Below are 13,519 nucleotides of genomic sequence, written 5' to 3' on the forward strand. Positions count from 1 at the left end.
CGAAGAAAGGTGTGCGTTGCGAGTGGAGCACCGTGAACCGTTCCTCTTCGAGAGACGCGTCTCTCGCGTATCCTCTGTTTGTAATTACAAGCAATTTAGTTGCAGTATACAATTAATAGCGATACAATTGAAACTATTGGCAGCTTAGGGCAGCGCTCGTTTGGCCTCGCGACTCGCGCGGTCTCGTTGAAAGCTTCCTCGAACTCGGTCCGCGCAAAGGTTCGAGTGTTTTGAACCGCTTCGCGCCATTGCCGAGAGAGCCTCTTCCCTCCCTTCGAAGAGCCTAGAAATACTCGACTGATCGGCCACAGTCTTCCGCTTGTTGTGTATGCGTTTTCTATTCATATACGTATCTTTAAATAAACCTCATCGATACTCGAAATGCTACGGGTGCGATACGTCGTCCGACTAATTCTCTCTCTCTCTCTCTCTCCCCCCCCTCTCGGATATGCGGTGCGCTCGACGTTCGCGTGTTTCGCGAACGAGCTCCGTTGGTGAAATTATCGTGGTAATTGCCGTTCGTCTCCGCGATGCGATGAATCCCGCAAAGTTGCGATTCTACGCGGAGAGATACGAAAAGGAGAACAAGCATTCGACACTGGTAGAAAAGTTCGTGGCTGTCGGCCGCGCGCAGCCACCGACCGGCAAGTTTTACGCGAAACACGACGCGCTTCTGCCGTCCGAGGTTCGTCGGGAATACGTCGATCTGGTTAGGAAGCGCGACGTCCTGCTGCCGAAAGATCTTTACCCGTCCGGGCCACCGACGCTGAATCACCGGTACGGCTGGTTCGCGGACCCCTTGCTACCACCGAGCAACGATCCGAGGTTGCGGTTCCCCAGAACACGGACGGATTTCATTGCCACCGAACTCGAGATTCGTTTCGTTCACCGGGGACTGCCGATCGAGAGGTTCACCGGAATACCGTTCAGAGTTTAGCCGTATTCGAGGCTATTTAGACGCTACGACGAGAGGGAAAGACTCGATCCCACGGAAAATTCAATATCGATGTTGTGCGTTCACCGTTCCCTGGCAACGAACGCGCGAGCGCGCGCGCGCGCGCCAGTTCCTGTTCGAGAGGCTACGATTCTCGGAGCACGCCTCGGCGTTTGGTTCGCGTTTCCGTCCGGATCGTCCTGGAAAGGTTGGAGAGCATCGTTTCGTCGATTCGCCGACATAGCTCGAACGGGTTCGCGATTCCCGGCACAGTCGACGCGCGCGAACGAGCCCTCAAAACTGGCATGACACCGTCCCAGGATCGGTGTTGACCCGACCGCACAGCACTGTCCGTCGTCACGATGGCGGGAAAAGGTTTCCTCGTAAGGGTGCGACTGGACCTGCACGCCGTACGTACCGAATCGCGCAGGAAATTCGATGGAAATTCGATGGAAATTCGATGGAAATTCGATGAACTGTTTCAGATTACGTGTCCCGGGGTATGGCTGTGCCCTAGCGGTAAAGTGGCGCTGCGGATAACCAGCCTCGGCTCCACCCTAGAATCCCACAGAGTATCTCCGATTTTTCCACTATTATTTCACAACGAGTTTCACTTTGAGAAAACTTTCACACGGCTGGCTGCTTTGACAGAGCTGCAGCAGCATTTCGAGCGAGAAATCGTTCGCGCGGAATTGATCCAATGGCTTGGTCCGTGCAACCGAGTCGTCGTGTTAGCCACCTTCGAAACCGATCTGGCGGATCTGCTGTACCCGGTGTCCCGCTGTAAACGTTTACCACCCGGTGTAGACGTGGACCTGCTCATGGATCCGATGAAACCGTTTCCCGTTAGTACGAACGAACGAGTCTCGACGATCTCTCTCTGGTCCCTCCTTTTCTTTCTCTTTGCTCTTTCTTCGCTTCTCTCCCTGTTGCCCCTCGGATTATCGAGACTCGTTCCGTTTTTCTCCGTTTTTCTCCGTTTTTCTCCGTTTTTCTCCGTTTCGTAAGTTCCGCGTGTTTCTCGCCTCTTTCAATTCGATTTCCACCGCTAATCGATCGCACCGTATACCGATACGGTGGGGATGACACTTTAGGGTATTATAGCGCCCAAGATCGAAATCTCGACGAGAACCGTGATAGAGGAAGTTCTCGGCTGCTGGTCGGACGAGACTCGCAACGCCGATTCGAAAACGATCGACCACGAGGTAACGCATTCGCGACGATTCGCATATCGGTAGAATATTCCTGGAATTGGTCGAGCGAACTGTTTCGCGATCGTTTCAGCGTATGCCGCCCGCTCAGAGAAGAGGACCCGCGAGAACCGTCATCAGACAAAGAAGAGTCTGCCATAATCGGAAGCAGCCGCGAACCGAGATCTCCGAGGCGTGAGTATAGATCGGTCTCGCGTCCCCGTATCGCGCGAATCTCTGATCCTCGAAAACCTTTTCAGTCCGAGATGCCGGTGCACGCGATCGGACCTCCTGCCAGTCCGCGGCCCGAACCAACAGCCACGAGTAGTCGGTCACTGTTGCCGAGCAACGCGAGAACGTTACGCATCGTTGCGCGACGTTCACGATGCTCCACCGTCGAGAGGCCACCGAGCAATCTCCGCTGTTACTCGCGACAACGATCGCGTCAAAGACGACTGCCCAATTTGTTCGACGTACCAGTGTTACTTCGCCTGTAAACACCATCGCGATCACGACTACAATTGCGAGCGGTAAAGCGGCGCCGAACAATCGGAAACCTAAGGTTAAGGCTTCTTCTCGTAGAGTATCCTCGAGAGCTCGATGCGCACGCGAAACAGACCGATTTCACAGTCGGGAATAACAACCTCTGTAAAATCGTCTCGTTCGTTGGTAACGTTTGTTCGATCGGGTTCGTCAAAGGGGTGATATCGACGTGTGAAACTTTACTCCAAAAGAGAATTTTAATAAATCGGTCAAATTGAAAATACTCGAGTATCGATTAGATTTTCCCTTTGAAAGGCTGCGAACAACTTCCGAAATAGACGGTTTACCATTACTAATCTGTTTTTATGTACAGTTTCCGTCCTAAATGATACAAAGGTGTCCCAGAAATCTTCGTGCCGCGAAAGGCTACCGATTTCTTCAGCAGTGCCGGGCTCCTTAGATGTATACCTCGAGCCTGTGGCGTCCACGCCTTCAACGTAACATTTTCGTTCTCGTGAGGCGTGATTGCGATCCAACCTGAATCGAGTCGAAACGAAACGAAACGAAACGAAACGAAACGAAACGACGAGTTTAAATGTGAACCTTCGTAGAGGGCTATCTACTCGAAAGAAATTACCTATACTCGACAATATAACGTCGGCTACGGATTCGTTTCTGTCGATTCCGGTCACTTTCAGTTCCTTCCCCTCTAATTTAGGCCACACCTCCAATCGTTTGGGATCGTTGATAGGTACCGCGAAAGCTTTGGTTGTCAGCAATTCTTCGTAAACCTCGTCGGCATCCTTCGTGTAACATATCGTTATAGGTAGATTTCTACTCGTGAACAGCGTACACCTGTTTTCCAAAAGAAAAGGAAATGGAAAAGAAAAAGACAAACGTCAGGCATCGCGTCGACGCAACGGGGCATAGTAAGAAATAACGATCGATTCACCGAACGTAAATATCTGCAAATATCAAATCCAATCTTCCCATGCCGGCTACGAATACGGTATCTCCCTGCCTGAGCATGAACGTTCTCGGCGTTATTATGTGTTCGGATAAAGTCAACGCCAGCTCTTCGATTGTCAGCAGATCTAGTATTTGATCCGACTGAATGGTACCCGGTGTGTCGTAACACCAACGACTCTGCGCGTACTCTGGTTTCGTCTCGTCGAAACTCAACTCCCGTTCCATAAGTTTGTTCGCTCTTTCCGAAAAAGGATCCAGCGCGTCCAATTGTAGCGCGAAATCGCGGAACGTTCTACCGACATTCTCTGCGAACAAGTATTCGCGTGACATTCCAAACATTCACCCATCTTATACATTAGACAGAATAGGAAATTCCCCTTACCTTTTAACGTCACGTACTTCATATTCCTCGTTTCCCGATACTTGGAAATATTGTATTTCGTTTCTAAATGTGCCTGCTTTTGCTCCGCTAGAAGCCGTTTCACGCGTAACCATACTTTATTCGGTACTGGATTCAAAATAGGGAATTTCAATAAATTCAACGTCGTTCCTGGCCAAGCTGATATGGTAGCGCGTTGTATCAGATCCGTAGCTTGTACTTTACAATAATCCGACTTTAAAAGCGTATTAAACATCGTACTTTTGCCAACATTTGTGCATCCAATCAAGTAAACGTCTCCTAAAATTTCATGTACTTCCAATCATTGCGGATTCGAATCAACGAAAATCTGAAAAGAACATCGACAACGTACCTTTGTGCCGCCATATATATTGCAACTTATTTATCAGACTCTCTATACCGTAACCAGTTTTCGCAGACGCGAGCGCAACGTGCGTTACCTGTTCCTTCTTTATACCAGTTGCGTTGATCACGCTATTCAATAACTGCTGTTTAGTATTCTCAAAAAAGTCTTGGCTGTCCCTAGGAAGTAAGTCGACTTTATTTCCGACTAGAAAGATAGGTGTAAAAGGATGCAAGACGCTTTTTAGATCGGGCCATATACTGCAAGGAAAATCTGTCAAGTCAATCATCAAGATCACCGCGCATTTCTTCCTCTTTATAACGCTCAACAGTCTCGGATAATCGTGTATCGATACCTTTACGTGCAAGGCGGCGTTATAAATATTTAAGAAGTGGCACCTCTGACAAACCGTAAGTTTCAAAGTTTTCTTGCTACCGTTCAAAAACAATTCTGACGGTAAATATCCAGGGATCTCGGGATCCCGGCAATGCAATAGGGCTCCGCATCCTCCGCAAGGAACAGAACTGGGTTTGGTCGATGGATTCGGTGTTCCGTATCTTTTGTGCATTTCACTGTCCATTAAGGTATCGTCGAATTGAGCAAAGTCTGTCATCCAAGTTGACGGTACCTTCCACAACTCTCCGTTTGGCAACGATTTATCAGATTTCTCCTCCTCTATGTCGTTGAAATCCAATTTGCCATTCTTGTCGAACGAAGCCATACGATTCAAATATTTGTCGTATACATCTTTCCACTTTTGATTCAACGAATTCGATGGTTCGTCGTCCTCTATAGTTTCCGTTAAAGTGTCAACAGTTTTATAAGAGTCTATTCTGGTATGCGGCATATACGCGCATGTCTCCTCTTTTTCTTCTATTCTCTCATTAGCGTTGCTCTCGCCTTCATTTCGAATCGCCTTCGTTAATAATACGCTGGAAACAGGATCTTCGAAAGAAGTTTTAACTCTCGAATATTTCTGGCGCATTAATTCCTTCGTCTGTATTACTTTTCTCACGGCATATGGATTTTTCACATTTTCGAGATCCAAGTAGTCGGAATACAATAGTTTTGATCGCAACGCTAAAACTTTCTTATCTACAACTGCTTCTTGAGAATAACATAATTTCGAAGTGCACAACATTTCGCGTGTACGTAAACGTGACAAGAAAATTCCAATTCTCGTGATATGCATGATGCGAGCGCGAAAATTACTTAACAAAAATGATGTTTTACAAAAACGTCTCCACACCTAACCTATTAACGGCTAAACGACACTAAACGAATCATGCATATCTATTTTATCGGTGACAGATTCGGCAACCAGTCGGATTCCAATGTGCGAACATTCTTGGCGTACAGTAGCTCTGCATTTTCACATCGACATCGACATCGAGGAATGATAATTTTATAATACATATATTAAACTGTCGATTATCCACGCCTACATAACCTGTACTCGATGTTTGTATACGAGTTACAAAGAAAACATACGCGTGACGTTGGAAGAGATTGGAATCGATAACATCGAGACTATCGATAAAGTACTGTTGACGGATTATTTATAACTCTATCGTTTACAAGATGTAAGAAATGTATTTATTTATATACGCACGAGCATACGCACGCACGCACGCACGTGGATCGACCTTGTGTGCGCACGTAAACACAATATAAAACTACCTACATCGAGCAATAGAAATAATTGAGAGGTTGGGACGATTTCATTTCGATTTATTAACGCGACGAATCTATCGAAAAAATTGCCATGACATTGAAGAAAATCGATGATTGTACATGTTCGAGCGACTATTCGTATTCTCGAATGGACTAAACGCCTACTCGTAAATAGCTTGCGTAGCAGGCAACGAACCATCTATACTCGGTCGATGTCGTTACATAATTGAAATCAACGAAAAAATAGAAGAAAGGAAATATAATTGGCGAGTCGAAATTCGTTTCTCGAAGGGGCTGAAAACGGAAGGGAGGAAGACCGTGGTCGGGTGAGAAAGGTGTTAGATGTAAGTGCGTGGTAAATTCCACGTCGGTCGATGTGGAATTCCACGAAAATCGGTCAGGGCTGAATACCTGAGCTTCGGCACGTACACCGTCCCTTTACTCTCGATAGTTTTGTTTTTAATGCTTCTCGAACAGTTAACCTCTGTGCTACGCGACTAGGTCGACGCAGCGAAAATTCGCTCAAAGATGCGCACATTCTTGCCAGCGTATCGCGTGATTCTCGATGGACGAAAGAAATTTACGAAATTCCGTGTGGAATTATTTGCTCGGGAACATTTCGAGAATTATCATTGGATGGTACACGCCATCGTATTTGGATACCGTTGTCGGGAAACTTGACAAAGATGGCGTTGCGTTCTCGCCGTTTACGTGCAGGTTCGTACGATCGAACAACGAACCGCTCTCGGCCGGCAGACCACACGGTTTGCTTCGAAGAAAATGAGACGAATCGCGAATGCCCGTGGATTCGATAGGGTTTGGTCGGAGCTGCGCGGCGTATAGGCTCGTTACGATCGAAGTAGTTCTCCGGTTCGGGGAAAAAAGCGTAAAAGCAGTTGTCAACAATGTATGTAGATACGTAAGTATACCTACACACGATTAACGCGTATATCGAGGTCGTCGAGTTCGACTCGATCGACGATGACGCGGGCGCGCGTGCGCCAGCTCCGCGCAGACCTCGTGTGATTTATTTGGTGGGTGTGCACGATTTCCTTGCAACGTTAGAACGTAAAAAGAAGCCTGGATCGTGTTTTTCTCGAAAGCGAAAGTTTCCTCGTCGAATGATCCCACGCGATCGACGCGTCTGTACTTTTCGAAATACCGAATTGTTCCTTTTTTTCAGAAACACGCAAGTATCGCGCAGCCTGTATCGACGGAAGCGAAGCATTTCCAAGAGTCGTTAGGGCTCCGAGTTTGCCATCCTTTCGGACGGGAAAAAGCAGTGTCGAGGAAACGAGGATGGAAACCATCGCGTTAGGCGACTGGGCGAGGAGTCGGACACGCGTATCGAAAGGACGGTCGCTATTAGAGCGGTTATTCCGGCGATCGGAAGAGAAAAGAACGTTTTCGCGGCAATAATGGAAGAGAGCAAGTTGCGTGACGGTGTCGCGCGCGATGCGTCAATCGAGGAAAGGTTGCGGTTGGTCGGAATACCGTCAACTCTGTTGGCAGCTACCGATAAAAGTAAACGCAACGATCGCATTCGGATCGCCGGTGTACGATCGAGCCAAATGATTCCGCGTGAAACATTACCAAATCGAATTGGACCCGAAAATACACGCGTGTAGTTCTCGAGTGTCTCGTACACGAATGTAATTGCATAGAATTGCTGAATCGGGCGAAAGCATTCCTCCATCGAGGCCCGATCGTTCGAACATTGGTCGAAAAAGCTCGCTCGGAAGAGGCTGGATTATCAATTTTGTCGCGGTTCGAAGCAGCGCGAAACGATCCGTCGGGCACGCGTGTCGTAACTGTAGCCACTTGTAAGCGTGTATGCATGTACGTACGTACGTACGCGCGTATATACGTTGACCCTACGCGAAAGCTATCGTCCGTTGTTCGAAAGCCGGTTCGGATCGGGGCGGACGGCGCAGAGGCAAGAGGGGTCTTCCGGTGTGTGCGTTGGCGACGCGACGGAATCGGTGCGCGCGTGTGGCGGTTTCGAGCAATCGCGGATCGGAGCCGAAAACACGCTCGATTCCGAGCACTCGGAGCCGCGTTCCGTCCGCGAGCCATCTTTCAAAGAACCGATCATAGACGTCCGTGTATATTCGTATCCAGAGGCGCAGACAAGCGAGTAGCCGTAGGTCTCCCGCTGTTCGCCGTTCGCCGTTCGCCGTTCGCCGTTCGCCGATCAACAGCCAACGGTGGAGGGAGGCTTCCAAGTTCGAACGAATCGTACGCTCGTCTCGAGACGTTCTCCAGAACCTTGCGACGAAAACAGCACGCTCGTTTCGCGCGGTCGCGGGAACACTCTGTCGAGTCGGAACGAACGAAACTTCGGAATCTCCGGTAGAATCCGAACGTGTAGTATTTCCGCGAACAATGGAGGCGATGTTTCGGAGCAGAAATCGGTCGTATCGGGTCGTTGCCCTTGATACGAGTGAAAATTGCCAAGATAAAGCCGCGTTGTCGAGGTGGACTGGCCGACGATTCGCGATTTCGCGATCATCGGCACAGTTTTCATAGGTTTATCCCGTTCCGAAACGAGCTGATGCAATCTCATGGGCGCGCAAACTCTACTCGAATCGTGGAAACCGAGATGACGCAAACTACATCGGTCCGACTGCAAGCCGATTAGTAGTTACGCTAATAGCGCGAGTCGGAGGATACGTAAATTCGAGTGGTTCGAAAGGAAGCGTCGCAACTGCGCGAACAGATCGGTAAATAGAAAAGAAACCGGAGAAAATAACGAGCTGGCACGTTTACCAAACGGTTTCGCAAACTCGTTTCTAACGCGCGTAAATCGTCTTCCTCTGGTCGTGTATACAAAGTTATTATACGCTTAGGCGGCGCACCTCGGCTGCGCCAGTAAACCACGCGTAATCGCCCCACCTTCGTACGATAGGCGCGCACACGCCTAACGCGCGCGTACGTCTACAAACTGCGAACGGTTGCTCGTCGGTGTTTTCTAACGTCGTTAGTTGTCTGAAATGTTTCAAATTTCCTGCGACGAATAGCGCCGCGCCGCATCGAGATATCGTTCGTTCCTCGCTGGCACGTTTTACTTGGTTAACCTCGTTACGCCGCGCTTTTGCGCGCTCGCCGAGGCCTTTCGCCGCCGCCGCGCCGCGCCGCGCGAAACGGTGATCAACGTCTTTGTTTACCCGCGACAGGACCGAGCAGCCGATCTACCGGAACTACGTCCGGAAATAGATACGCGAATACGCTTGCGGTCATCGTCGAATAGTTCTAGAATAGATCGGATAGAAGCAACGACGCTGGTATCGATATCGTCGCGTCGAGCGTTGCTCCCGAATCGGTAAAACCTGAGGAAAACTCGAGGAAACAAACGTCTCTCGCTAGCGACAAGTTTATTTCTGGATCGAGTGCTCCGAGGGTACGTCTACGAGGATACGGGAGGGTAGTAGTTTCAACGGACTACCTTCGCCGATCGCTCGTGTTTGCTCGTAGAAGAGATTACGCGCGGTTCCGATAACCGTAGGACCGAACAAAACAAACAAATAGGCCGAATCGAATTGACGAAAAATACCGTTGAGAGAGCGGTCGATATCGTTCGATCGCGTACCGGGTACGTGGGTATGCACGTATACCTACCTGCCTACGCGAGGATACATACATATGTAATGCACGTATACGCGGCTATGGAATACGTACACGTTGATCGAGCGTCACCGAGCGTCTCCGAGCACCGCCGAGTGTCATCGACTCTTCGAGCTTTCAATGAGAATATCTCGGGAGAAGTTTTACGCTCTACATCGCGAATAACGCGAATAGACGCATCGGGGCAAAACGGAAACGATAGGATAGCGAATCGAGTCGGTAATCCGGTAATATCGAATCGATATCGATACGCGATGAAACGCGTGCCGCGGTTACGAAACTCGCGGCGCAAATAGAAGAGAGTTTTTCCGTTTCCTCGAATAACTTTCCAACAAGGCGCGTGAAATGGTCGTTTTCGTCCGCGAAACGGGTCCAAATCGCTTGTTATACGTCTGGCATGCATCCCGCGCCTAACATATCGTTATAAATATCTTTCGCGTTAGCTCCCGTTCTCGCCGAACGCGAATCGCTCGAAAGCGATTCCATGTTCGCTACCGCCGCGACTTGGCTCGATCGGATTCTATCTTCGGTGGTTGCGAGGCGATTGCAATTTTTACGACACGCCGACGCCCCTTTAAATATACGTAAACCGCGCGCAATGCCTATGTACATGTAACAGATTCACCGTAGCAGCCGTGAACGAAGAATCGCGCGCGAACCGAGATCCACCGGAAACAGGGATGTATCTCCGATATCGGTCGCGCTGAAAGCGAGTGCAAACGATCTACGCGTTACGACGCGGTCGGATCGTTTCGATGGTGTCCTTGCTCGTATCCGGACCAGCGAATCGACATATTCGCGCAGACACACTTTCTACTCCTAACGGGTGACGAACGGATGACGAACGGATGACGAACGGATGACGAACGAGTAACGGTACTCGGAGTGTACGCGCGACTCGAAATGGAACGATGGATTACCTGTGCGATCTCGTCGATAAGAAATCCGATACAGCGATAGCAACGAAGCGCCGATGACGCGTTCGAACGCAACCGATAACTAATTTATGTGGTAACTTGTTCGCGCAAACGCGAGGGTTTATTTTTCCTTTCTTTCCAGCGCGTCTTCGGTGGGACACGGCTACGTCCAAGGATTCCAAGCGTCAGAAATGATAGGACGCGCGCCATCCTTCCTTCCGGGTCACGCAAGTTCATTGGCTCTTCTTTTTCTGGCCCGATCGGTCCCCCCGCGTCTGTGCTCGAAAACGTTTCTCGACCGTGCTCCTCTCGGCTGCGACGACGAATCCTCCGTTACAGAGGCGCCGGTGTACCGTGTTTGTTTCGCCAGGAATACTCGGTTTTTCCGATGGCCGCGAGTTGCAGTATACTCGAACGCGTAGCTCCGTTTCGCATCGGAGCAGTGACAATTCCCATGGAAAAAAGGGCGAATCGTAGGCGCTTCGTGGATCTAGGGCAGTCGTAAATCAGTCTCGGATCAGTCCCGCATCAGTCCCGCGGCATCTTAACGGCATTCTTGCGATCGCGATCGTAATCGCCTCGGTACGCAAAACACGCCAATCGGCTTTCTACGTAACAGTGCGAAATATACGTTACCGTAAATACGATTCCTTCGCTTAAATCTCCTTAGCGCCCCGTACTATTTCTTACAAGCGCGAATGGACAAGTTTTACGACGCGAGCAATTACACGGGCGCTCGTCGAAAACGAAAGCTACTTGAACATTTCGGAAAGCTGGAGACGATGTCCGCGCCACGTTTCCCTTTCCAACGATTTTACGACGACTCGTCGACCCTATGAGAAATTTACCGCGACCGACCGGAGAGACGGTTTCCTTTCGACATCTTTTCGACATCTGTTCGAGACACGGAAGAAAAAGAATACGACTCTTCCGCGCGTTATTCGCATACACGGCATCGCACGGTGTAGCTCTCGTAATCCTCGTTACGAATAAACCAGCAAACTGGTAGCACGTTAGTGCCGAAAATGTAATTCGCAGCTATGGAAGTGCGCGAGTTCGAAGGCGTCCGCTTGCTAATTCGAAAGCTCCATTGCACCCGGTTCAACGAGAAAACTTATAAATAGGTACATATAGCTATATAGGTACGATTTCTCGAACGATTGGCCCGCTGTTTCCCCGACACGATCGTTGGAAAGACGAGCAAAGGGAAAACGAGAAAGAAACATGGTTGTCGAAACGGAGCCACCGTCCGCCGATTACGCGTCACCGAAAACCTCCGTAGCGCTTCCCTTTCGATTTCTTCTGAAAACTGAAAAGCTAAATCTTGTCCTTGATGCGGAACGCATGCGCGCGATGCATTCATTGGCGCACCCACTTCTCGCCCGGGAAAATACTCTTAACGGCATCCAGAAATAAGCGCATGGTGGACAAATTCTGGAGAGGTCGGTGCACGTCGGTCGATGACCCCGAGCAATTTGCTCGTTGGTACTCGCGCGATTCGTTTCGATCGCGAGCGGAGCCACGGCTTATCTCTCCGTCATCCCGGAAAGAACGAGTGCTGCGACGAGGAACGCGGCGAACGACGAACGCTGAAAACAACCTCGAGAATAATGTTTTCGAGTGTACGGCTGCTCGGGGTGTCCGCTCGCGTCATTCGACCGTTGGGCGATTCGGCGAGGCGCGAGGCGCGAGGCGGCGCGAGGCGGCGCGAGGCGGCGACGAGCGGCGACAAGCGGCGACGCTCGCTTATCAAACGAATCCTTCTCTCTTTCGCGGAACGACCGTGTACTTACACGAGCGTTTAGAAGCACGTGGTGTCACGTTTCTCGTTCGATACCGGAATACACGCGACACTCGAATACCGCACATATTTACTGTTACGATACAGACCGATAACGTTCGTTTCGCTCCGCAAATTACGATGTAAACATTGTTCGCGCCGCCTCGTTCCAATAGCTTGTACGATCACTCGTTCTATCATTAGTCCGAGGCTTCGAAACGAATAATAGGACGCACAGTTGCGGCAGATGCAGCTCGGAAACAGTCGGTGACACATTCGGGCTCGTAATTGCGGGGCACATTGCATTTATGAGCATGCTCGATTTAAATAGAACCAGACGCGAGATGGAATAGAAAGAAAAAGATGCGTCGCGCACCGTCGCGTACACACACACCGCCCCGTCCGACAACCGGCATCCTTCGGACGGGTTTAGAACATTCGGAGCAGAAACGTCTTTCTAATATCGGTCTAATCGGAAGAAAACCGCGCAGGATCCAAGGCCTCTCGCGACATTCTCGCGAAATTCTCGCGAAATTCTCGCGGAATTCTCGCGGAATTCTCGCGGAATTCTCGCGGAATTCCCGCGGAATTCTCGCGCGCGATAAAAGAAACGACCGAAGCTGGCCATCGCTCGGAAGACCTTGAGCAAGGAGAAACTTTTGCGCGTCGTACTATTTGATCTTGAACCGTGCAGCCACGTGCGGCGTCGTGTATAGCGTGAATTTCTGCGCTACACGCGTATACGTGCACACGTACATGCATACCCAGCTATACTCTACACGCGTCCATTCAATTTTCGAGTAGGATTATTCTAGCTACGCGGACGTATAACTGTTGATACGATAATCGCCAGTCAATTTCGTACGCAGACTCCGTTTCGAACGTATCGCTTCTTCTCGTTCCACCTCGCCATCGTATTCCAAAGTTCAAATCGTTTTCGATCCTCATTTTTGTTTGTCGCGCGTACAGTTGACCGGTATGCTCGGTGACTCGCGTACACTCCTTTTCTTTTCCGTGATAAGAAACACGCGTCTTTAACGACTCGTGGAGCGGGGAGATCGAGTCGGCCGATATCACGGTTCGACGAGTCACCGTTTCTACGTTTCCACGTTTCCACGTTTCCACGTTTTCAGGCAACCGAAAACCAACGTAATTCTAGCTAACTCCTGAAGATTACAAGACAGTAACGAAATGGAGTAATCAAG

The 13,519-nt window shown here is 49.8% G+C and overlaps 2 protein-coding genes and 1 long non-coding RNA gene across 7 annotated transcripts; 2 read left to right on the forward strand and 1 right to left on the reverse strand.

Moving 5' to 3' along the window:
* Window positions 1-949: 949 nt before the first annotated feature.
* Window positions 950-2,658, forward strand: LOC116424627 (spermatogenesis associated 6-like protein). Of its 4 annotated transcripts, none has more exons than XM_076367822.1 (5): window positions 1,206-1,344; window positions 1,420-1,779; window positions 2,029-2,139; window positions 2,219-2,319; window positions 2,385-2,658. In XM_076367822.1, exons 1-5 carry the CDS (start codon window positions 1,297-1,299, stop codon window positions 2,656-2,658), a joined length of 894 nt encoding a protein of 297 aa, XP_076223937.1. In that variant the 5' UTR covers window positions 1,206-1,296. The 4 variants fall into 4 exon arrangements, with proteins under 4 accessions (XP_076223940.1, XP_076223939.1, XP_076223937.1 ...); XM_076367823.1 differs by having other exon boundaries at window positions 2,237-2,319; XM_076367825.1 differs by having other exon boundaries at window positions 950-1,344; window positions 2,237-2,499.
* A 218-nt stretch (window positions 2,659-2,876) lies between these two features.
* On the reverse strand, window positions 2,877-6,596 carry LOC116424626 (nitric oxide-associated protein 1). Of its 2 annotated transcripts, XM_031971255.2 has the most exons (5): window positions 4,329-6,596; window positions 3,959-4,255; window positions 3,560-3,881; window positions 3,245-3,462; window positions 2,960-3,144 (listed from the first exon to the last, which is right to left on the reverse strand). In XM_031971255.2, exons 1-5 carry the CDS (start codon window positions 5,509-5,511, stop codon window positions 2,960-2,962), a joined length of 2,205 nt encoding a protein of 734 aa, XP_031827115.2. In that variant the 5' UTR covers window positions 5,512-6,596. The 2 variants fall into 2 exon arrangements, with proteins under 2 accessions (XP_076223929.1, XP_031827115.2); XM_076367814.1 differs by having other exon boundaries at window positions 2,877-3,462.
* Window positions 6,496-12,416, forward strand: LOC143174537 (uncharacterized). Its single transcript, XR_012998637.1, has 3 exons — window positions 6,496-6,912; window positions 7,177-8,716; window positions 10,677-12,416. It is a non-coding gene; the product is annotated as an uncharacterized LOC143174537 (long non-coding RNA).
* The last annotated feature ends 1,103 nt before the right edge of the window (window positions 12,417-13,519 follow it).

Source organism: Nomia melanderi, chromosome 5, assembly GCF_051020985.1.
Source record: "Nomia melanderi isolate GNS246 chromosome 5, iyNomMela1, whole genome shotgun sequence".
Classification (NCBI taxonomy): domain Eukaryota; kingdom Metazoa; phylum Arthropoda; class Insecta; order Hymenoptera; family Halictidae; genus Nomia; species Nomia melanderi.

Bases quoted from the DNA above. Each gene is read 5' to 3' on its own strand.
- LOC116424627 (XM_076367822.1), top strand. From the start codon at position 1,297: ATGGCGGGAAAAGGTTTCCTCGTAAGGGTGCGACTGGACCTGCACGCC. The intron at 1,345-1,419 runs GTACGTACCGAA...GAACTGTTTCAG, and splicing joins TGCGACTGGACCTGCACGCC to ATTACGTGTCCCGGGGTATG. The intron at 1,780-2,028 runs GTTAGTACGAAC...ATGACACTTTAG, and splicing joins ATCCGATGAAACCGTTTCCC to GGTATTATAGCGCCCAAGAT.
- LOC116424626 (XM_076367814.1), bottom strand. From the start codon at position 5,511: ATGCATATCACGAGAATTGGAATTTTCTTGTCACGTTTACGTACACGC. The intron at 3,882-3,958 runs GTAAGGGGAATT...ACTTGTTCGCAG, and splicing joins GAAGTACGTGACGTTAAAAG to AGAATGTCGGTAGAACGTTC. The intron at 3,463-3,559 runs GTGAATCGATCG...TTTGGAAAACAG, and splicing joins TTTGCAGATATTTACGTTCG to GTGTACGCTGTTCACGAGTA.